The sequence below is a fragment of the Ictalurus furcatus genome, chromosome 15, assembly GCF_023375685.1.
Source record: "Ictalurus furcatus strain D&B chromosome 15, Billie_1.0, whole genome shotgun sequence".
NCBI classification, from domain to species: Eukaryota; Metazoa; Chordata; class Actinopteri; order Siluriformes; family Ictaluridae; genus Ictalurus; species Ictalurus furcatus.
The window spans coordinates 15,604,375-15,627,121 of record NC_071269.1 but is presented as its reverse complement, the minus strand read 5'-3'; the positions used below and the strand labels follow the sequence as shown (position 1 = coordinate 15,627,121).

Below are 22,747 nucleotides of genomic sequence, written 5' to 3'. Positions count from 1 at the left end.
ACCTTTACAGCCACTCTCCAAAATCTAGTGGAAAGCCCAGAAGAGCGGAGGCTGTTATAACAGCACAAAGGGGGCCGACTCCATATTAATGCCCATGGTTTTGGAATGGGTGTTTATGGGTGTCATGTGTCCACATACTTTTGGCCATATAGTGTGTTTCTAACCCTACTCTTAGCTACTTTCTAACGTTGCCTTGGCTGTCTGCCTGCAAAGATCATTTCTGGTTGAGGAGCCAGTTTAACAAACCCAACACTCTAAAACACACACTCTCTGTACATTATGCTAGAATAAACAGCGATTAGTTGAGCGAAGAGATGGTGAAGAGGCTTGTGTTTAAATACCATAAGTGATTTGTATATTACGTCACAAATGTGTAGACAGGTAAGGCGTATTTCAGTGGAATTGGAGTAAAATATTTAAATACAAATTTCTCTCTTTTCACTTTTGATTTTGGGAATAACCCCTCATAGGCATAGTTGTGTGAATGAAGCTCAGAGCACTATTGTGAATGTGTGAGGGTTTATTTTTGAGATGTATGAAGTGCAGCTGTATTTCTGTGTGGCAGGTGAAATTTAGAGCTGATGAGACTGATGTAGAGCTGCGAGACCTGATGCCTTCTACAGACTACTCAGTCACTGTGTACGCTTTGTATGAAGATGAGCCAAGTGATCCTGTCACCGCTATCGCTACCACATGTAAATGCTTCTGCGCTTTATATGTATCAACATAAACCATCCAAAGTGCACAATGTTTGCTTAGAGATGCACTTTTACTCTATTTCTCTATTCTCTCTCTGCAGTTCCACTACCATCTCCTGTCAGTCTGCAGTTCCCAATGGTCGGTCACAGCACTCTTAAGGTCACATGGGTGCCTGGGGCAGTTGATGTTCCTGCCCATCGTGTTACCTACAGCACAAATCATGGGAGTGATGTCAAACAGGTGGAGGAAGAAAGCTTTTCACATCAAAGCTTTTTAGGTTGATTGCGATTCTTAGAGTTTGTTAGACAGCAGGGAAAATCTGATTAATTTTTTTACATCCCCATTGCCATAGCATATATGTAAAGAAATAGATTTGATTTAATTTCAATTATTTGCTTTTCACATCCTCAACCTTGTTGGAAAACTAGCCCAGTATAATGTAAACCTGGCAACCCTACCGGTGCTGTTTTCCCATAGTGCATACTCTGTGAGGGTGGGGCCAATTAGCATATGAACTAAATATATATAATATATAATATAATAATATAATAATATAACTATTTATGTCAACATATAAAATTTATATTTAACATTTAATTAGTTACAGTTACATTTATATAGCGCTTTTCTAGACACTCAAAGCGCTTTACATAGTGGGGGGGTGGGGTCTGGTCCTGGCCAGGCTCAACCCTGCTTAGCTTCTGTGGAAAACCAGGCGAGAACTGCAGGGTGATATGGCTCTGGAGAGAAAAGAATATTCAGAGTTTGACATTTGGCATCCCACATTACAGCAGGGGTGTCAATCTCATTTCATGTAGCAGACACATTAAACTTAGTCCAAGGCGAAGTTGACTGGACAAAAAAAAACTAATTTATTAGCATTTATCTGAAAGGTACATTATTATTTTGTTTTCATATTTGTGATTTTGTTTTGCACTTCTTGACCACCATAAGAAATGCTTTGAACATGTATCACACACAGTACAGACTTTCAAAATTATGGTTTTTCCATACAGTGCTTTTGCCGTCCGCCTTGAACTTTCTCATTTTGTTGAGTTACAACCTGGAACTGAAATGGACTTAATTGTGATTATATCGGAGATTGTTAGCTTGTACATTTTGTCATTAGCTCAATTTATGGCCCTGAGTTTATTGCTTTATTTTGTCCTCTTCTGAAATAACAGAGACTAGCTCTTTTTTCAAATCATTTACTTCGGATACAATATGATTTTAATTTAATATGATTCTAAATTCATTTGCTTGGCCAGATTATCCACCTTATCGGACAGTTCCACGGACTGTATGTTTCACACCCCTGCCTTACATACTCTGGGGAACAGGGAGTAATCGAAAAGTGTAGTTGTTCAGAACTCAGGGGAGGGAAACCTCTGCTGATGGGGAGGTGTAATATTCCAGGCTGATCTTCTTACAAATTTCATCAACAAGCACTACATACTGAATGATGAAAAGAAACAACATATGAAATAAGTCAAACTGACTCAAACTGATGAGTAAACTCATGTCCAGAAATTGTTTACCTGCCATAATGTAACTTCTCCACTGCAAAATGGCTATTTTGAGACTTCTATTTTGGGGTTCATAGACACCAAGCCAAAAGGTCTATTTCTGGACTCCTGATTATAACATTTCCTGTCCCTCTCATCATGTTTTTTCTCTCTCTCAGGTGGAGGTGGCAGGTGTGAACACAGTCTTACTGCAGAATCTGTCCTCTCTGTCAAAGTATCTGGTGTCTGTGCAGTCTCTCTATGTAAAAGGCCTCTCTACTCCCCTCACTGGTAACATCACTACATGTAAGTCACATGCTTGCTTTGTCGTTTTTGTAGACTTGATTTAAGCATCATACAGTACAATCGTCCTCTTAGCTCTGTCTTTGTTGATCCAGTCTTGACTACAAGTCTTTTTCTCCATCACATTCCCAGTAAGGGTGCCTGCTCCGTCTGAGCTTCGGGTCACTAACTACTCTGAGAACACTCTAACAGTACGCTGGGAGCCGGCTGCGGACGACGTGACCTCCTACCTGATTAAATGGATCTCTCTGAGTGGAGGAGACCTGAGGCAGGTCAGTGTGAGCTGTCATCATTGTGTTGAGCTTGTGTGAGATGCTGTAATAATTACTGATCATTAATTACAGGTTGAGTTGCTTATACTGTGAATATGTGATGGGTTTTGGAGAATATAAAAAGGTTTTTTTTCTTCCATTGTTTAAGCTGAAAGTGGATGGAGAGAGTGAAGGAGCCACACTGGAGGGGGTTGAGGATGATAAAGAGTATCAGATCTCACTATCTGCCCTCTATGCTGATGGAGCACAAAGTGAGGCTGTGGCTATAAGATACAGCACCTGTGAGTATATATCACATATGATAATCCTGTATGAATCCTGCATTATTAAGACTGTCTCCCACTGTAATAAAACAACATTGTTAAAACATTTTTGTTGGTTTATATGTATTGCCTCAGTGTTTGGGGGAGGTCCCACTAGTGTGTCCATCTCTGAAGAGACTGCAGTCAGTATGCTGGTCAGCTGGGTTCCTCCTAATGCTCATGTGCTGCAGTACCACGTGTCCTACACTCCTTTAACTGGAGATGCACGGGAGAACAAAGTGAGTGTTCCCTGAGAATCATATAAAACATGTTCCTTTCTGTCAATAAGAATGATGCTCTTCATGCTCTTTTTTTTAATTTAGGTTTGTTTACAAATGTCTAAGTGACTACAGTAACTCTAAGATGTATAACTTATTGGTGTACAAGCCCGCTTAAGGATATTGATGGCAGCACACAGACTCACTACTGAATAATATACTTTATACATACATCTTACATAGGCGCTTGTGGTGTATCATGGGTAATGTAGTCTTGGGGGACTTTTCTTGTAGGTGTTGTTGCCAGGCAGTGAAAGAAGAGTCCTTCTGCAGTCTCTTTTCCCTGACACTCGGTACAGCGTGCTGGTTACTGCTGAATACCGTAACAGAGAGGGAGGCAGTGCCTCCGCACAGGGCAAAACCAGTCAGTCTCTTTCTATCTTTCTGTCTGTACACACATACAGTACATTCATAAACATACTGTATACTCACCCATATACACACATCTTGTATTTTTTCCCCATATATCCAGCCAGTCTACGTGTGAGCAGTGTGAGCGTGGTTCGGTCTGATCATTCAAGTATCTGTGTGTCCTGGAGGCCAGTAGCAGCAATCACTGCATACCACATAGTCATCCAGGCCCTCAGAGGTACCAGTGCTAACCTGTTTATGTGATATACTATTTATACACTTACCCACACCAAGAGTCATCAGTGTATCCATATACAGGTTACTCCTAGCCTGAGACACAGAGCATCTTATGTCTTTTGTACACTTTTCTGGCCAAAAGCTTCAGACTCATGAAGGTCGCAGTTTGAGCTCTGCACCTCCACGTATATGCACCCATTTCATTCCGGCAGTGTAATTTCGTTTGAAGCAGTTAACAGTCTTGTCATCTGCCAGGACAGTCAAATGGCCTGTTTCTGTGAAAATATGCAGTTCTTGGCTGGGAAACAGCTTTTTTTTTTTAAAAAAAAGTAGAATTCCATATTTGATTTAGTCAGTTCAAGACAGCTACAAATCAATAGCCTACCTTAAGGGGAATGGAACAACATACAAGACAGAACTGATCAGTCTCTATGTGTTCATCAAAATAACAAGCTAGAACACTGTCTTCATTTAGAGTTAGTTAGAAAGTGTCACTATAATGTGCACCGTTGCAAATCTGCTATAGCCACCAAAATGGACCACTTTAAGCTTTGTATATCAATAGTAGAAATCACATTTTGACGGAAATTAAATCATGGAGATGATTAGACATTTATTCTCATTTTTTATCTATAGAAAAAATGTACATGTTAGTTTGCTCTCTTTGTCTGGGTTTGCTTGGGCACAGATAAGCAGATAAAGGAGGAAACGGTCAAATCAACTAGCAGCAGTCACTGTTTCAATGAGCTACAGCCAGAGACAGTGTATCGGATAAGCGTGCACTCCCGCCTAGGAACAGTAGAGAGCACTGCTGTTACTATTCTCCATCCCACAGGTGAGACTCTCATTCAGCCCTAAAAATAACTCTCACACTTCTAAATATATGCTTGAGTCATTACCAGAATACCGGCATGTGATTCTTTTTCAGCTGCAGCACCATTAAGAGCACACGTCCCTCCAAGACTACATCCCATACAAAAGGAAAGTGAGTATCACAGCAGGCGTCCCATCCACGTTTTATTCCCTCCTCATGCCCAGTGTTCCCGGGAGAGGATACGATTCCACCATGACCCCGACCTGGATAAAGCGGTTACTGAAGATGCAGAAATGATTCAGCGAATGAACAATTGTAATCTCCTGCGTTGTGTTTTCTTTTACAGTGTGTCCTGAGATGACTATCAGGAATAGTGTGATTAAAGGTAAACACCTGCTCATCTTTTAAGTTGGCATGGTAATTAAGAATGATAATCAACGCACTGGCAATGTTCCCAGAAAAATGATGGGTGGGTATGTGTTGCAGGCTTTAACATGATGGAGGCATTTGGTCTGACTCAGAGAGCCCACTCCACTGTGGAGGGTGTTTCAGTGGAGCCTTTTATCTTCAGCACTATTCCCAGCTACACCCTCTACAGAGACGTACAGCTGACCCAAAGCACAGGGTGAATATTGACAAACATTTCCCAAGTGTAAATCAGCTATGCAAATGATGTTTTGCATTGTGCAAATCGTTGTTTTTTTTTTTCTTTGGCTTATATTACAGCTTTATCCATCCAGCAGGCTTTTCTCCAGAGCACACAATCAGTTTGGCCTTCCGCCTGCTGCAAGACTCACCCAAGGAGCCCTTTGCTCTTTGGCAGCTCACTGACAACGATTTCCAGCCCAAAATGGGAGTGGTGCTGGACCGTGAGTACAGGGCTGCATGAAACGATACGGGTGCATGCTTCAGAAATGATCAAAGCATCTAAACTTGTGAGAATGATCCACTTTCAGCTGTGTTTCATCATACTGTAACATCACGCAAACTTGGAAATAGAAATGATATAACCCCACATAGATTTAGGTATACAGTAACCAGACAAGGTAACTAGGGATACTTCAGGGGCACAAAGTCATTGTTTGATTAATTAATCAGCCCCTCCATCTTTCTGTAATTGTTGGGACAGAAATACTTTGCAGCTTTTTCTTGCTGTGCATGATACCAAAGTTAGAACCTCACGGATTTCGCAGTTGCGGGAATTAACGCAAAATCAAGCACACTCCGCAATATTCATAGAAGTTTGCGATTTTTCACAATTTCTGCAGATTTTCCCCAAATTTGGGCCAAGATTTCACCACAGCGTGTATTCAGTCAAAGCCCCCTTCGATTCACGTGCATGGAACATGAGTACAGCTTAAACAATCAACAAAGACCATGCAAAACAATTTTGTGCAGTTGCAATTTCGCCAATTCAAGTAGTTTGCTGCAAAAAATCACCAAAAAAAACTCCACAAATTGCATCGCAAATTTTTGAAAAAAAAAAAAAAAAAGTTAGGCACAACACTCACAAAAAACCTCTGATCCTAGGTGTTAGAGATATTTGGAAAATGATGTTCCAGAGGAAGAAACTTGCCATGTCATAAACACGAATTTGGAATTGATTGTTAATGATTTAGTTATTTAAAAAAAAAATTAAAAAGGAAGGGTTAGTGGTATGGAAGTTCTTATTTCTCCCGATATGCAAGTGAAAGAGAGTGGATTCTTTCTGATATTCACACAGGCACAAATAATTTTAAAGATATGAAAATATGGTGCTGTCATTTTGAAGATATGAAGTGTTTATATGAATAACATTTAAGACCTAAGCAAACTATTCTGGGTAGAGGTCCTATGTTGACAGTATCTGTTCCACTGCCCCGCCTCACCACAGGTGTGAAAATTGAGAATTGCTTAGTACACTCTTTTCTTTGAATAAATGACTTAAAGAATGGTGCTTCCTTAATAAAATGGCCTTTCTTTCAATGTAGATATATTTTGGCAGCAGACTTTATTTTACAACAAGGATGTGGTATGTTTCAATCTTAGAGGCCTTGATGTTGTTCACTGTCAAACTGAGCGTGTTGGCTAGGTGGGAAAACCTGTGTAACCTGTCATGTGAATAGAGGTTTGTTTACTGCTAGGGCTGGTGGAAATTAAATTAGACTGTATGTGAAGGTGAAAAGGCGTCTTCTCCTGCCCAGTTTACCGCCTACAAATATCCATAAATAGTCAATGTAAATGACCTCATATATATTCAAATGCAGGTTGTCCCATTGATTTTTGAATGTGATAGCTTTGACAATGGCGGTTGATTGAGGCAAAAGGACAGAATTACCTCTATTTAAAACTTGATAAATAATTTAAAGAAATAAAAGAGATTGTGTTCGAAATACCAATGAAATTAGAAAATCATTTGCTCTGATTATATTTGGGAAACTGGAAATTGCTACAAATTTGCACTCTTCAATCATCATGTAATGAACTCTGATGTACTGACTTGTCAGTTTAATTATGCCAACCAATACATGCTGACATGATGGAGCTTAAGGATGGCTGGGATATCCCTGACCCATCCAAGGGTTCTTAAGACCTGTAAGTGGACAAGTGCATGTTGGCTTCTCTTAACCTGGGACCAACTCAGCATATAGTTCAGAGAAAAAGGCTCTTGGAAATTGAAATCAGCTCATTAGCCAGTGATCATGGCAAAGAAATCTTTGTGGTGTCTAAAAAAAACATGTTCTCGCCTTAGCGTGGTTTTCTAACAATATCAGAAATGCCATGGTGCCATAGACAATGCATCATACAATATTTTAACATTATTATTATTATTATTATTATTATTATTATTATTATATTAAACATGGTGTGCGTGTGTGTTTTTTTTTTATTATTATTTTGTCAGCTGAAAGGAAAGTGTTGCTCTACTTCAGTCTGGACTACAGAGGAGAAGTTCAGGAGCTTACTTTTGACCAGTCACAAGTCCACACTCTCTTTTATGGCAGCTTTCACAAGGTGTGGGAGAGAATGAAAGGATGAGAGAATCTGCTAATGGGGAATAAAGAGAGATTAGGATGATATACATTACATTCTAAATGGAAATGAAGACGATTATTTAGCACTGTTCCTGTGTATTTCATTCTTGTGTATTGTGAATGGCAGATTCACCTGTCCATTAGTCAGGTGAGTGTATCCCTGTCAGTGGACTGTCAGAGGGTTGGTGAGAGACCTGCCCGTCCCCTAGGAAACATACCCACTGACGGCTTTGAGATGCTGGGCAAGCTAGTGAGGACTCGAGGGCCACGCAGTGGCTCTGCTGCTGTGAGTAAGCTGTACTGACACAAAATGCAGTTTCTGTACACAAAAGGTTATACTTTATACAGAAAGAAATCATTATAGAAACAGTTAATATTGTTTATTAGTTGTGCATTGGGTATATAAAGGGTTTCCTCTTGTGCTGTTCTCAGTTCCAGCTGCAGTCATTTGAGATCATATGTAACATTACCTGGGCCTTAGAGGACACATGCTGTGACCTGCCCTCTCAGGTGAGGAACCACACACACATATATACACAAACATACACAAACACACACACACACACACACACACACACACACACACACACACGTGCACACTCTTGTCTATTTTATGTTTTCTGAACACCTGACCATTTGCCTGCCTCATGTTTCTCAGTACAAATTTACACCTAATCAAGCAAGTTTAATGTTGTTAATGTGCACACTACCATCTTTTTGGGTTCTGCAGAGAGATGAGGAGAGTTGCCCAGCTCTTCCATATGCGTGCACCTGCACTTCCAACATCCCAGGAGCCCCTGGGGATACAGGATCTCCGGTAAGTCCATAACGCATACAGATCTTATTAAATAGGGTATTTGTTAATGAATAATGGTACATGTGTGAGCGTATTTTCTGCTTCTGTCTCAGGGGAAACCTGGTCCTCGTGGGCAGAAGGGGGAAAAAGGAGAGGGAGGCCAAAAGGTATTAATTAAGTGTATCTGCAGCAGAGATTTTGTTAAATTATTTATCTGTAGTCACAGATGTTTTGTTGTGACTATAACAGGTGAACTAACTGGTCTATATTCTCTGCTCCACCCTAGGGTGAAATGGGGCCTCCTGGAAAGGCTGGTCCAGAGGGTGGCTTAGGTCCTCTGGGGTCCTTGGGCCCTCGTGGTATAACAGTGATGGGGAAAATAGTATGGTCATATATTAGCCACTAAGAAGATGTTTTACCATGAAAAAGCAATACAGTGCTACATATAAAACCTTCCTTGGTATGCCTGTTTCTCTAGGGGCCTCCAGGAATTCGAGGAGAGAAAGGTGAAATGGGAAGGCCTGGGAACCAGGTGAGCCTATAGCATCCCTCGATTTATCAGGAAAAAGAACAGTGGCATTAACACACAATCCTTTGTATTGCATTTTTGTCATCTTCTTTTTTTTAAGGGTTTGCCAGGACCACCTGGCCCAAAAGGTGAAGTGGGAAATCCAGGACCTAAGGCAAGTCTACCTCTTTCAACAACAATTAGAGCTTTATTGTGTAGGATAACTATTGCATTTTTGGGAGAAAAACTACTTTATAATAGGATGTTCCTGAGCTGCTGTGCATCCCCATAAAAATCCTGTAATAGTATGTCACAGTCAGTGCTGTGTCAGAGTTCTTGGGTTGAAAATTGCTGGAAAATTTGTACACATATGTCATAGGCCAGTTCAAACATCAAACATCATCACGGTCCAGTGTTAGGTGTGAAAATTAAACTACATGGTGACTGGCAGGAGCCGGCAGCCAATCAGGGGAGATGGAAGTAAAAACAAAAACAAAAAAAACAATATTAAAAAATCCAGTGCTGCATCGTAAGATTACGATTCAGGCCTGATGGAGTTTTAGATTTTTTTTTCTTGTAGAACAGGGAAGGAATTTATTTGTTCCCTATTTATTTGTTTCACTTCTGGCCTCACCCCACCTGCTACAAATAGCAATCTTCATTCTGTTTCATACATTTAATTCCGGCTGTCATTTTTTCTCACTAGGGAACCAGGGGTGTGGAGGGTAATATGGGACCCCCAGGGACTACAGGGCCAAGGGTAAGATAGCAAAACCATACTGTCTGCGTTCACACAGGCTTCATTTGTGAATTCAAACTTTTGCATACATTTCCATTACAGATTTACTGCATCCATTTTCTAATCTTGTTCTTGCAGGGCTTCCAGGGTATACCAGGCCACCCAGGGCCTGTTGGAGAAAGGGGGCCACTAGGACTTGTAGGGCCCTCAGTGAGTACACTTATCCACTAAATATATTAATCTTACTGTTCATCATCCTAACTTTGTCTTAAAACATACTGTATGTATCCTGATAGACTACCAAAAAAATGATCTCTTGGCAATTCCAAATATCTTGAATATAGTCAAATTTATCTAATATTTCCTATTCTAAGAATACAATAAATAAATATAACATTATTAAACCTTTCTAACAGTACATTTGCATTCCATTACGCTGGCAGAATGGAAATGGACTTATCGGACATTTTCAATCAGTGTAAACAAATAAATTATTTTATCGTTGCAAGTCTGTTATAATAATGATCAGGACACTGTTGGGTTTCTGTGTGTAGAGTATCATGACTCTGTGTTTAGCTGCTGGTGAGCAGGGTGATCAATTCACTATTCACACCTCTCCACAATAACATTGGTACAGAGATAAAGCACAACTAAAGCTTTTTTGAGAGTAAAACACTGTATACAACTGCCAAAATAAAATTATAACATTTAAACCTAGTAGGCCAGGAAAAAAAATCAATAAAATAAATACTTATCAAAAACTGTAAATTCTTCAAGCCGTGACTGTCTACATTCATATGAGCCATTTACTACTACTGTGGAGTGTGATATCCCAAATAAATTCACTGCTAAACACAGGGTGGAAATTCCATTTGTTTGGCCTCTAGTTAAAAGTGTTAAGCCTATATATAGATATTTTTTAAACTAATTTCAAGCTTGAAATATTCTTGTTCTATGGTAGATATTTTTGCTCATTTTAAGCATGTATTTCTAGAAAGATTAATTATTTACCAATAAAACAAGATATTTTACAGCCTGAAATTAGTAAAAAAATATCGAGAAGTAGATTTATTAATCTTATATTTGGTTTATTGTAATCTAATAATAGGAAATACTAGATAAATTTGCCTAAATGCAGGATATTTTCACTTGCTAAGATATCATTTTTGCAGTGTGCATGTAACCAGTAACATGAATTAATAGAAATGTAGTATCGTGTCCTATTTTACGCAGCCACAAACAACACCGTTCTCTATGTGTAACTTTACCACTGTTATCCGGAGGGTTTAATTCTGTTTATATCTTTTTACTTGAGCCTGGATTATGCTGATTGATGATGTAAGCACAACATTTATTATCTGTTATAGAATTCAGCCAAGATTTCATCTTTTACAGTGTGACAAGTAATAATCTCAAAAGACTGCTGAAATCACACAGCATAACACCGGCTTACGAGCTTCATTACTTGTTAAAATGCTCCTAAATGAAGTATAATTATTTAACTACCTAATGTAGACCTGGAGTTCCCATTATTGGCATGTAAACATGTTGATCAGAATATTATTAAAACAGTGATTATAAGGTGCAAGTTCATGTTAACAGTCGTTTTTGTTTTATTTCATTCTGATTAAGAGCTGCCTTGCTTCTTTAGATTGGAATACTTAAAGCTAAAGTTGAGGTCTTTTTTGTTATTGTTAGGGACTTCCTGGGATTAAAGGTGAGAGAGGAGAGAAGGTAAGTTAAATGCACGGTATTTCTCCCTGTACGCTCACCATTCATCTTCTTGAAAGAAACAATGGATGGTATTCTGTGATGTACTGTGAGTCTTTGTTTAATAGGGAGAGCCACAGTCTCTTGCCATCATCTACGACCTTGTCACTCAGGCCTGTGAAAAGCTAGTGCACAGTATGTTTCTATTTAAAATATGATTGTGATTTAAGAAATAAATATCATGTTGTTGTTTTTGTGGAAGTAAAGTAGTTTGGGCTTCCGTCATTCACTTTTTCACCTGTTATGGTATTGTGTCATAGACGAAGTGCTTAAGTTAGACGCCTTTCTAAATGAGATTCGTCGGACTCCTGTGCCTGTTGAGGAGCCTGTTGGACCTCCAGGTGAGCCTGGAATCCCGGGTGGTAAAGGACCCCCAGGATCCAGAGGTCCTCCGGGGCGTCAAGGAAACAGAGGGGAGTCAGGCAGACCAGGGTATCCTGGTGAGCAGGGTAAGACTTCGGTAGAATCTGTAGGGTTGTCATACTTGGTAGGTGTTAACAGTTAAGTTATCAAAAATATAAATTAATTAGTCCAAGTACAACACTGACCTCTATTTCTGTTGTAGGACGCAGGGGTTTGCCTGGCGAGAAGGGAGATCCAGGCTCAAATGTCCAGGGACCACCAGGAATAAAGGGTTTTTCAGGTATCAAAATCAGACATCTCACTCTAAAGTAAGGTTGTTTCAATACCAAAATTTTTACTTCTACACCAATACCAGGTGTTGTATTGCGATTCGGCCAAAAAGAAATACGTCAAAATGGGGAAAAAACACACTCGTCCTTTCAGCTCTTCAGACGGTAAATAAAACAAATAAGTTACTAATTAATTCAAACATAGTTTAATTTTATATAATTGGAAGCCATGTGTTTGAGCTGCATAACTTTGAACCATTGGCACTTGGGAGTTGCTGTTGTCTGAGCATTAAAGAGGCAAGAGCCTTTTTTTTTTTTTTAAATTTCATACTAGATACCTTTTTTTCATTGCAAAGAAAAAAGGACAGCGACGGCACTCGTGACCATCTTCATAAATCATTTTGCATGTTTATTGTGTTTTTACTTTGCTTGCAAGGTAATGTAACTGTTAGAGACATAGTCCCTAATGCATAGGAGAGGGAGATATTTGCACAATGTGTAGTATCCATGTACTATCAAACAGTATCAAGAGTGTTTTTTTGGGTTTAACACCTATTTTTTTTCAAGTCACGTAGATCTTTATTGTCATCACAGCAATGTGCAGGTGTTTTTGTTTGGAACTATAGTATTTTATCACACTCTTGGCGAACACAAATTCAGTGTCACAAGCTTCATGCGTCAAATAGCCATGCACATTTCGTTCACCTATAGGCAGAATACAACATCAGCTATAGGCCTATATAAATGAGCATTGCATTGATCGTTATAGAATTGAACCGTTGACCATATATCGAAACTATGTCAAACTTTAGATTACTTTAGCTCGAACTCTACTCAAAAGGTGTCGTTTTGTTATGCTTAAGGTGGATAAATTTCATGTACATTCAATGATATATTAAAAGACAGTGGCTGGAAATATTGCAGTGTAATGGATTCCTTTCATCATTCATCATATTTCTGGCCCTGAAATTAGCTTCATCCACAGCCAAAGCAGAGCTGATCGGCTTTGTCTCTTTTACTTTGAGAGGCATCCATACTTTCAATAAAGGAGATGAGAGTGATTGCAGGACAAATTGCAGTTCACTTCACAGATCACAAAGGGTTCTAAAACGTACAAATTTAGATTTTTTTTATATATTTAATTTGCTTATAGACTGAATCTGTAATTGTCTGAATAACGAGTGTGTGATATGAGATAATCCATATTTATTGATATGGTTTGTGTTTCACCAGGACCTCCAGGAGAAAGCAAGATGGGGATACCAGGCCCTCGAGGTGAAGATGGTAAATCAGGTATTCCTGGCATTCCTGGAGCTGCAGGACAGCCAGGTGAGATTGGCCCCCCTGGTGTGTGTGACAGCAGCGGCTGCCATCGTGGAGGCCCTCCAGCTGCAGGTACATATAGATTCTGTTCCTGCTATGGATACTGTGCAGCATCAGTTTATATCCTCTAATATTCATTACCTGGTTTTACCTTTTCATTTTTCAGAGGATCCATACTATGGATACCAGCCTTGATCCAAACATAAGAACTAAGCAGTTACCACCAGAGAGCAACTTTCACCAGATATTATAGAGGCACTTCAGGATGTCATACTCAAATGGGTCTGAATGCAAGGGAGATGGTTTTTATCATATTTATAGACCTGTTTGTTATTCCTCAATGTGTGAGCCTTCAGACTGGCTCCTCTTTTTTAATGAGATCTTCACAACGTTTGATCATCCTTTGCTCCATATACAGGCATTTTACGCCTGTTTTGTTTTAATAGTTTCCCTTCTTTCACTAATCTTCTGGACATAACCAGTGCCATGGATCACAAGACAAATATTCTTGAGCAGGACTCATTATGTGCTGCAAGGAGGAGATGGCATTTCTATAATATGGGGAATTGATAGGAAATTTACAAAAATGCCAATTTCGCACTGAGAAGTTTTTGGCTGGTATTTTACCAATACCGTGGTTTATTTTGTTGTATTTATGCACTACAATGTGTGTGTGTGTGTGTGTGTGTGTGTGTGTGTTTTTTACCGATATGTTGTCGAAGGCATATTAATACTATCACTTGTTTTTGTACTCTGATTTGAACTGCCTCAAAATAATTTTGAAACTAAATTGAATTGTATGAAATAATCATGAAACAAAACTGTGATAAATGTGTGATGGCTTACTGATATTCATAAGGCCTATTTTACTTGATAGTGTCTAAAATTATTTTAGCACAATTAACACTATGTATATTCGTTTTATTGCCATATTACTGTTTAAATAGTCATTTTTCTAACTGAAATCTGTACTAACCTTAAAGTATGTGTGTGTGTGTGTGTGTGTGTGTGTGTGTAAATGAGCGTCAGTAAATCACTGTGTGTATGGAACAAAACTATATTTTAAATAATAAAAATAGTTGTACTATGACACTGAAAATATTTTTCCAGTAAACAGCACCTTCCTTATGTAGTAATACAAATATTTCTTGGTACAGTCTGTATTCTATAACATTTAACCTACGTTTACATTTATGCCATTTAGCAAGACAGCCTTATCCAGAATGATGTATAGGATTGCTTTGTAATCTCTATCAAAAACACATTTTCATGCTAGTTTACTAGGTCAGCGACCAAGAGTACCATAAATCTAAAAACCCTGCTGCGGAGGTTAGTACAGTATGAAAAAACACAAGACAATTATTTTCAAAGGAATACATAATAAATAAATAAATAAATAAATAAATAAATAGCAAAGTGCTAATTTAAGTGCTTGGTAAGAGGTAGTTCTTACCTTTTTGAAGCACAATGATAGAGTGGGTGATTATAAAGATAGTGCTTATGCACTGAGTGATTATAGAGAGGGTAATAATTCGGCAGGTGATTTTAGATTGGGAGAACAGGAAAGGAAAATGTACTGGTGATTATAAATAAGTGACTGATAGAGAGGGAAAACCAACAGACAATTAGGAAATGTGTGCAGGTAATGCTTATACACTATCTGGCCAAAGGTTTGTGGATTCTTGACCATTACACCCATATATGGGTGTTTCCCAAACTGATGCCACAAAGTTGGAAGCACATAATTGTCTAGAATGTCTTTGTAATATGTACAATTAAGATTTCACTTCAGTGGAACTAAGGAGCCAAACCTGTTCCAGCCTGCTACAAAGCGAGAGGCATAAAGACATGGTTTTCCAAGGGTGGTGTGGAAGAACTCTAAGCTCTAAGGCCTCCACAAAGCCCTGACCTCAACCAAACACCTTTAGCATGAACAGGAACGCCAACTGCACCCCAAGCCTTCTTTCCAGACATCAGTGCCTGAACTTACTAATGCTCTTTGGTTGAATAAACACAAATCCCCACAGCCATGCTCCAAAATCTAGTGGAAATACTTCCCTGAAGGGTGGAGGTTATTATAACAGCAAACGACCAAATTAATGCTCATGGTTCTGGAATGGGATGTTCAACAAACACATACGGGCATGATGGTGTCCACATACTTTTGGCCATATCGTGTATGTAAGGTTAAATAATATGCATTTCCATTATAACTTCTTGTATTATCATTCCACTTTAGTCGTATTTAGCATATAATACTATAAAATTATCATTCTTAATGATAGACAACCCTGCTGAAAAACAAAAACAACAGAAACCATTACAGAAATTCTAATGGTTTTAATGGTTATAATGGGAATTGTATTGGATTTAATGTAAACTATAATGGTCCTTGTGGGTAGCTACTGGTAATATATTGGCTTCTATTAGTGATATGTTTATGTCAAGTGGAAACGGATACAAACCATTAAATCCCAATAGAATATGTCCCAAAACACACTGCTTTTGTAAATGGTACTGTAGTGGAAACCATAAGAGTTTTTCTAATGGTTTATATTGCTTGTTTTTCCCCACAGCAGGGAACGTATTAGCATATAGCATAAGCTCTACATCCGTATTACAAACGCTATCCTTCTCGGAACCAATGATGAGCTCTGTATGTTACACCGGATAACTCTTTCTGACGGAAACATCCGGTAGTTAAAGTTGTCCAACATGGCGAGTTGTAAAAGCAGCAAGAAGAAGACCCCGGAAGAGACTGACAAATATTCAGTGCTGTTGCCGACATACAACGAGCGGGAAAATTTACCCCTAATCGTGTGGCTGCTGGTGAAATATTTTGGCGAAAGGTAATTATTAACTAATGAACTAAAAAGGTAACTATTCAGTGTAGCCTGCTAGTTTCTGATTGAATCCCAAATGGTTCCGTAAGTGTACACATATAGGGCACTATATGTATAGGGTGTATACTCCCTTACACTTATAGTCACGTACACTAAGAAGTGCGCATATGTAGACAATGGGAGACATTTGGTTTTCAGCATATAGCTTCTACTATGTAGCTAGTTAATGATGAGCTGTCACTGAGCTCCTCGTCAAAAAGATTCGTCAATTTAACCAAGATAAACCAGATCTAAACAAATTACGACATTCTTGACATAAATGTCATAATATGCGGTTTCAAACGTAGAGAATGCATTAGCTTTGCAAGTCATTTTTAGCGTGCTAAGTGACTGAATGTATTACTGTATCTAGCGGCTACAACTACGAGATTATTGTGATCGATGACGGAAGCCCTGATGGGACACTGCAGATTGCGGAGCAGCTACAGAAAATCTACGGAGAGGATAAGATTGTTAGTGAAAGTTAATATTGCTGTGGTGCTGTCCTATACAATGATATATACTCTTACACGATGAGTGATGAGTGTGCATTTAAACAAATAACTCCTGTTTTTTTTTTCTTTTCTGTTTTGCTTTGTTTATTCAGGTCCTGAGACCAAGAGCAAAGAAATTAGGTTTAGGTGAGTGAGCCCAAACTGAATCTGGGTTTTTAAACGAAAAATCCATTGACATGTTGGTCTGTTTTCACTTTGGTGAAAGGTTTCCAACATTACCCACAATGCCGTTCAACGACCTGCTGATGGTGGTACTGGCGCTGCGTTCGATTTGCACTGGAAGTAGGAAGTCAGAGCTCAGAATGATGTCATTTCCCACCTCTGTGCATTTAAGTTACAAAGTTTGGACGGGGGGGACATGGACGCTTCCAAGTTCACGTTTTGTTAGCTAACTGTGATGAGTGATGGATATTGCCCTCAACAGTATAGTTAATATTATATATTTAGCAAGCGAAAGTCTCTGTATGTTAATTGAGCTAAAGCAAATACTTGTACATACAGCACAACTCATTTAAAGTTAAGAAGTGATTTACTGCTGGCACTGTGCACAGATAGATTAGATAGACAGATATAGAGAGATGGAGATAGATATAGATGTAGATGGATAGATAGATAGATTGATCACTTTATTCATCCCAGAGGGCAATTCACCTATTACAGCAGCCCAGGGAGTTAAAAGTATACTAAACATCATTTAACTAATATATATATATATATATATATATATATATATATATATATATATATATATATATATATATAAATATAAATATGAATATAGTGTAAGTGTGTGATATGGTAGTGCAGTGGGGAGTAAACTTCATTTGCTGAACTTGAAGTTGAGGAGACCCCAAGTTCCCGAGTAGGAATTCCGAATTGAGGGGGGCATCTTCTTTGATTTTTTTTTTTTTTCCTTAGTTGGAAGGTTATGACCTCTAGAGGCAAAGTTGCAACTCGTATTTCCCCACCTGCAAAAGATAAAAACCACTGAAAACACCCCCTCGACTTGCATTTTCAACTTGTCGACTACCTGTTCCTTCCCTGTTTACAGAGTGACGTCAAATAAACATGGCTGCACACACTGTGAACAGTGTAAACTTCCTCGTCTACTTCTAAATGAGTTTATATCGGGATTGACTTTAGATCAGTTAATATGCTGACACAGATCGCAACACTTCCAGTCTTTTTACGTTTGTTAATAAGTTTAGCAGCAGCATTGTGTGAGGTGCTCGCCATGTTTCCTGTTGAAGTCCATCGCAAGCTTGCAACAGCTTCCCGATCCAGCCATGACAATGATTTCAATACGTTCTTCTTTTGTCAAGGGCATCCTTAAAGGCTATCTGGAAAAAAATCCTACCATAAATTCATAAAAGTATGAAATTTTGGATGACATTTTGTTAATTTCCCATATGTATGAAGACTTTTGAGACACCCTGTATAACATTGAACATACTGTTTTGAAATGATAATCATTAGATCATGATGGGGTTATTACTAACTTTAGCTGACTACCTTATTGCAAATGCTCCTCGCTGTTGTCTTTACAGCAATTTCAGGCTAAAATGTTGCAGGAATGTTTAAAGTTCACTACAGTAGAACAGTAACAACAGCCACTTAGGTCTGTAAGTCTATAAATTCAGTTAAAGAAACTTTTATTGAGTTTTACCTGCTCTGACAGAGCACAGGTTTCAAGGAGGCATCCGTGTACCCCCCGCATGTGAAAAGGGCCGAGGTGGGTAAATCATGTTATTGCACCCTCAAATTACCACCTGCAAGTCACCATGAACGCAGCCCTTACTTCATCTCTAATTAAAGAGAGTGATGCAGCAGCTCTTTAGTCTGTCCAGCTCTCTCACCACAAACAGATTAGCTTCAGAGCTTCAACTTTCAGCATTCTATGCTGTAACTGAATACAACTGCGCTGTATAGCCACTTTGCATTCTGGAGCTTGGAGTCCAGCTCTTATCTCCCATATGTCTATATTGGATTTCTCATTAGCATGACACTAAGCATTAGTGATTGTTATCCCTTTGTTTGAGATTGATGAAGTAAGCGCTGTTGTAACTGCACCAGCAGTGTCACCCCATGACATCAGTGTTGCAAACAGCCGCTAACTTCTTTTGGGAATAATGAACAAATTGGCACTGGAATGACTAAACACACCACAAGTATTTTAATAAAAACAGTTTCAGTATGTTTCAGGGTGGAGTTTTCCATTCACTTCTCAAGCACACATTAGTTTCATCCTATTAGCAGCACTGGATTGCAAAGTCATTATGTCTAACTGTGTAAACTGTATAATGGGGTTTTAATTGCATTTCAGGGACTGCGTACATCCACGGCATTAAGCATGCTACTGGAAACTTCATTATCATTATGGATGCTGATCTGTCTCATCACGTAAGGGCAAAAAAAATAAAATGGATCGTTTTTTTTCTGTCTGGTTTACTTATGATCCATTTTAAGTTTGCTTGTAAAATTATTTGAGTTCATTATATTATAACACAGATGTTTGGGTTTATTCATACATTTATTTATTTATTTTTTGCAGCCAAAATTTATTCCAGAATTTATTAAGTAAGTTCTAAGTTACGTTGCTGTATAAGACCTTTCTTAAATTAAATGAATTCCCACCACAGTTGATTTTAACATTTCATGCCACAGTCTGTATATCAAACTGTTTTGTCTTTGTTGTGTAGAAAACAGAAAGAAGGTGGATATGACTTAGTGTCTGGAACGAGGTATAGAGGAGATGGAGGTGTGTATGGATGGGACCTGCGCCGAAAGCTCATTAGGTGACTTGTTCCCTACATTAACTGCCTCCAGATGTATTTAGATTCATTATTAACATTTTTTTGTTTATGTAATGAAACCGTCAAAAAGACACCAGAATTTAGAATACCTTTAGTTTCGTTATGGTATATAGAAGAAGACGAAGCAGCTTTAATTTGTCACGTATACATTACAGCAAAGTGAAATTCCTTTTTTCGCATATCCCAGCTTGTTAGGAAGCACAGGGTCAGCCATGATATGGCACGCCTGGGGCAGATACGGTTAAGGGTCTTGCTCAAGGGCCCAACAGAGGCAGTGACCTTCTGATCAGTAACCCAGAGCCTTAACTGCTTATATATAAATCTTTGTGTATTGGTTGATTATTTGTAGACAAGTAAAAAAAACTATAAGTGCTATATAACCAACCTGATGTTTTATTACTCTATTTTCTATGCACTAATCCCTTCTCCTGTGTACTCTCCTTATGTCTCTCTGTAGCCGAGGGGCGAATTTCATCACACAAGTGCTGCTGAGACCCGGAGCATCAGATTTGACAGGAAGCTTTAGGTATGAGGATTTTTTCAGAACGGCTTGCTGACTTGATGACCCCAAGCCAACATGTTATGGTGATGAGACACTGTTGCTCATCATAGTTTTTTGATTTTTCTCAGGCTCTATAAGAAAGAAGTACTGGAGCATCTGGTGGCGCATTGTGTGTCTAAGGGCTATGTTTTCCAGATGGAGATGATCGTTCGTGCTCGACAGCTAGGCTACACCATCGGAGAGGTCGGTTATTCTGTTGTTTATGTTTGTTATTACTTGACACCTTATTGAGAAAATGCCAAACCAAGCACAGCATTTGAGAAAAGCTGAACATTCAAGAAACAAGTTAGTTCCTGTTATCACTTACATTATATTAGCTATAAACCCTCTTTCTTTCACTAGCCAGCCTTTTTTTTTCCTTTTGAAGCTGTTAATATACAGTTTGTCATGTTACCAAGAAACCACGAAGTCCTCCATCTTGAAATCTTTCCCATGTCAAAAAAACAAACAACCTTATTCCAGCTTTAGCTCTAACTGTTCCAATTCTCTAAACACTGGAGATTCCTTCCAAAAACGCAGCTAAACGTTTCCTCACAGACACCTGACAGTGACATGACCGTCATATGTGCTTTTTGAACATCCCATTCCAAAGGCAAGGCATTAATACAGACTTGGTTCCTTATGCTGCTATAATAACCTCCACTCTTCTGGGAAGACTTTCCACTAGATTTTTTAGCATGGCTGTGGGGGGTGGCCATTCAGCCACAGGAGCATTAGTAAGGTTGGACGAAGAGGTGTACATTGGGGTTTGATCGGTGATCTGTGCAGGCCAGTCGAATTCTTCCATATCAACTTTGGCAAACCGTGTTTTTTTCTGCATTCTGGCTGTTTGCACACACAGTGCTCTCGTAACATAAATGCTGTTATGTTATGTTATTTTATTTTATTCTGCAGGTTCCAATCTCATTTGTGGACCGTGTCTATGGAGAGTCCAAACTAGGAGGAAATGAAATTGTCTCTTTTCTGAAAGGATTACTCACACTTTTTGCCACAACATGACTCAATCACTGGCTCTATGGCCTGCTGAGTATTGTGGCAAGTTCATAAAACCTCCTTCTCAGCCACACTGCACTCACCTGCTGCACTTTGCCTAATGGTTCTGGTGTAATTAAAGATCCCATGTTTACAAACTGTAGCTGGCACTACAAATTACAATCTGGAGTGGAGTCTGATGTTCTGCTTTGTTTTTAGTTAATTTTGGGAAAGTTTTTTTTTTAATTACATAACCTGCCACAATTTATGGATACGTTTGTGTTTACTTGCTTAGTCTGCTTAGTTCTGTTAAAAGCACATGCACCCCATACGTCTCAGAATTGCTATCAGGACCAAATTTGCATGAATTACGCAAGAAATTTTGTCATAATTGAAATTCAAAAAGTTTTCAGAAATCTTTTTTTTTTAAGTCCCTGTGATGGATGCAAATGTTTTGTTGTAAGACGCTGAGTCAGATGTTACAAGAGATGTTATATTTTGAGCAGCATCAGTATGACAAGGTGAGAAGAATGCTGAAATAAATGATGTTGCTGATAAATAAATAAATAAATTTGAAAAATTCCACAAAGCTATCTTCTGTTTCTCTGTTAATGGAAAGTGCTTGTATAACTTCGTGCTCCAGTGCATATACAGCTGCACGAATTAGCCCAGTTTTGTATTTGCATCGACTCGTTTCATTCATGTGAAGTCGATGTTTTTTTGTTTTGTTTTTTGCATTTGGTAGACAATTAAAGCTTTTTCCAAAGTATCTGAGCTCTTTAAAGTGTTAAACTCACCAAATATAAGAAAGAAACAAATCTGCCACATTGTTCGTATGTGGCATACACGAATGTTATATAATGTTCTGAAGTTTATTTATGATTGGAGTCTTCTGAGGTGTACGTGCAGTGTTCAAGAACCAAGACATTCCCATCTCAATATCAAATTGCTATAAAACAACAGGAGGGCAATTTGTGTTTCCTAGTGTACCTACAGGATTTAATCGTATTCCAATGTACTAATGTGTCATAAGGGCTTAATTACACCTTCATTATGCTGTCGCAGGTTTAGCATGTCCAGTTTCATTATACGTTCTATAAGATCTCATTACATTTCCCTAAGGCATAAAGTTGTACAGATATTTTCAACCCCCGTTTTTTTTTTTTAAATTGCTCTTTTGTGTTTAAATGGAATTGTGCACTGATGACATTATCTCCTTGTGTGTTTATTAACTATTTAAGGCAAAGTTTGTCTGAATACATCATAACTAGTATAACTTGGGGTATCCCTGAAGGATTTATAGGTCTGATACCCACCCCAGCACTTCACGTCTAAAAGTAGTCCCGGCAACCTGCGCGCAAAAGGAGCACAGCGCCACCACCTGAACTGAGTACTGAGGCACTGTATACATCCGACTCTCAGCGGGGGTAGATACCCAATGCAGAATTGACGCATCGGAC

At 38.7% G+C, this 22,747-nt stretch overlaps 2 protein-coding genes across 2 annotated transcripts in view; both read left to right on the top strand.

Moving 5' to 3' along the window:
- LOC128619194 (collagen alpha-1(XX) chain) overlaps positions 1 to 14,633 on the top strand; it is a 37,454-nt gene extending 22,821 nt beyond the window's left edge. The window contains exons 14-42 of the mRNA XM_053643189.1: positions 566 to 695; positions 800 to 939; positions 2,384 to 2,510; positions 2,640 to 2,779; positions 2,928 to 3,060; positions 3,178 to 3,320; positions 3,594 to 3,723; positions 3,832 to 3,948; positions 4,636 to 4,782; positions 4,876 to 4,932; positions 5,108 to 5,146; positions 5,248 to 5,386; positions 5,488 to 5,630; positions 7,646 to 7,755; positions 7,903 to 8,061; positions 8,208 to 8,285; positions 8,506 to 8,592; positions 8,685 to 8,738; positions 8,858 to 8,953; positions 9,050 to 9,103; positions 9,201 to 9,254; positions 9,786 to 9,839; positions 9,957 to 10,028; positions 11,517 to 11,552; positions 11,657 to 11,723; positions 11,849 to 12,037; positions 12,154 to 12,231; positions 13,454 to 13,615; positions 13,710 to 14,633. Coding sequence (XP_053499164.1) covers positions 566 to 695; positions 800 to 939; positions 2,384 to 2,510; positions 2,640 to 2,779; positions 2,928 to 3,060; positions 3,178 to 3,320; positions 3,594 to 3,723; positions 3,832 to 3,948; positions 4,636 to 4,782; positions 4,876 to 4,932; positions 5,108 to 5,146; positions 5,248 to 5,386; positions 5,488 to 5,630; positions 7,646 to 7,755; positions 7,903 to 8,061; positions 8,208 to 8,285; positions 8,506 to 8,592; positions 8,685 to 8,738; positions 8,858 to 8,953; positions 9,050 to 9,103; positions 9,201 to 9,254; positions 9,786 to 9,839; positions 9,957 to 10,028; positions 11,517 to 11,552; positions 11,657 to 11,723; positions 11,849 to 12,037; positions 12,154 to 12,231; positions 13,454 to 13,615; positions 13,710 to 13,738 — 2,964 coding nt within the window. The 3' untranslated portion in view covers positions 13,739 to 14,633. The remainder of the gene's footprint in view (positions 1 to 565; positions 696 to 799; positions 940 to 2,383; positions 2,511 to 2,639; positions 2,780 to 2,927; positions 3,061 to 3,177; positions 3,321 to 3,593; positions 3,724 to 3,831; positions 3,949 to 4,635; positions 4,783 to 4,875; positions 4,933 to 5,107; positions 5,147 to 5,247; positions 5,387 to 5,487; positions 5,631 to 7,645; positions 7,756 to 7,902; positions 8,062 to 8,207; positions 8,286 to 8,505; positions 8,593 to 8,684; positions 8,739 to 8,857; positions 8,954 to 9,049; positions 9,104 to 9,200; positions 9,255 to 9,785; positions 9,840 to 9,956; positions 10,029 to 11,516; positions 11,553 to 11,656; positions 11,724 to 11,848; positions 12,038 to 12,153; positions 12,232 to 13,453; positions 13,616 to 13,709) is intronic.
- Positions 14,634 to 16,218: 1,585 nt separating this feature from the next.
- Positions 16,219 to 21,870, top strand: dpm1 (dolichyl-phosphate mannosyltransferase subunit 1, catalytic). Its single transcript, XM_053643361.1, has 9 exons — positions 16,219 to 16,392; positions 16,799 to 16,898; positions 17,033 to 17,066; positions 19,264 to 19,340; positions 19,492 to 19,517; positions 19,640 to 19,735; positions 20,211 to 20,279; positions 20,384 to 20,498; positions 21,210 to 21,870. The coding sequence occupies exons 1-9, from the start codon at positions 16,259 to 16,261 to the stop codon at positions 21,312 to 21,314; spliced, it is 756 nt and encodes a 251-aa protein (XP_053499336.1). The 5' UTR covers positions 16,219 to 16,258; the 3' UTR covers positions 21,315 to 21,870.
- The last annotated feature ends 877 nt before the right edge of the window (positions 21,871 to 22,747 follow it).

Excerpts from the sequence above, each read along its gene's own strand:
- dpm1 (XM_053643361.1), top strand. The coding sequence starts at position 16,259 with ATGGCGAGTTGTAAAAGCAGCAAGAAGAAGACCCCGGAAGAGACTGAC. Across the intron at positions 19,518-19,639 it reads TTTATTCCAGAATTTATTAA|AAAACAGAAAGAAGGTGGAT; the intron begins GTAAGTTCTAAG and ends TTTGTTGTGTAG. Across the intron at positions 20,280-20,383 it reads GATTTGACAGGAAGCTTTAG|GCTCTATAAGAAAGAAGTAC; the intron begins GTATGAGGATTT and ends GATTTTTCTCAG.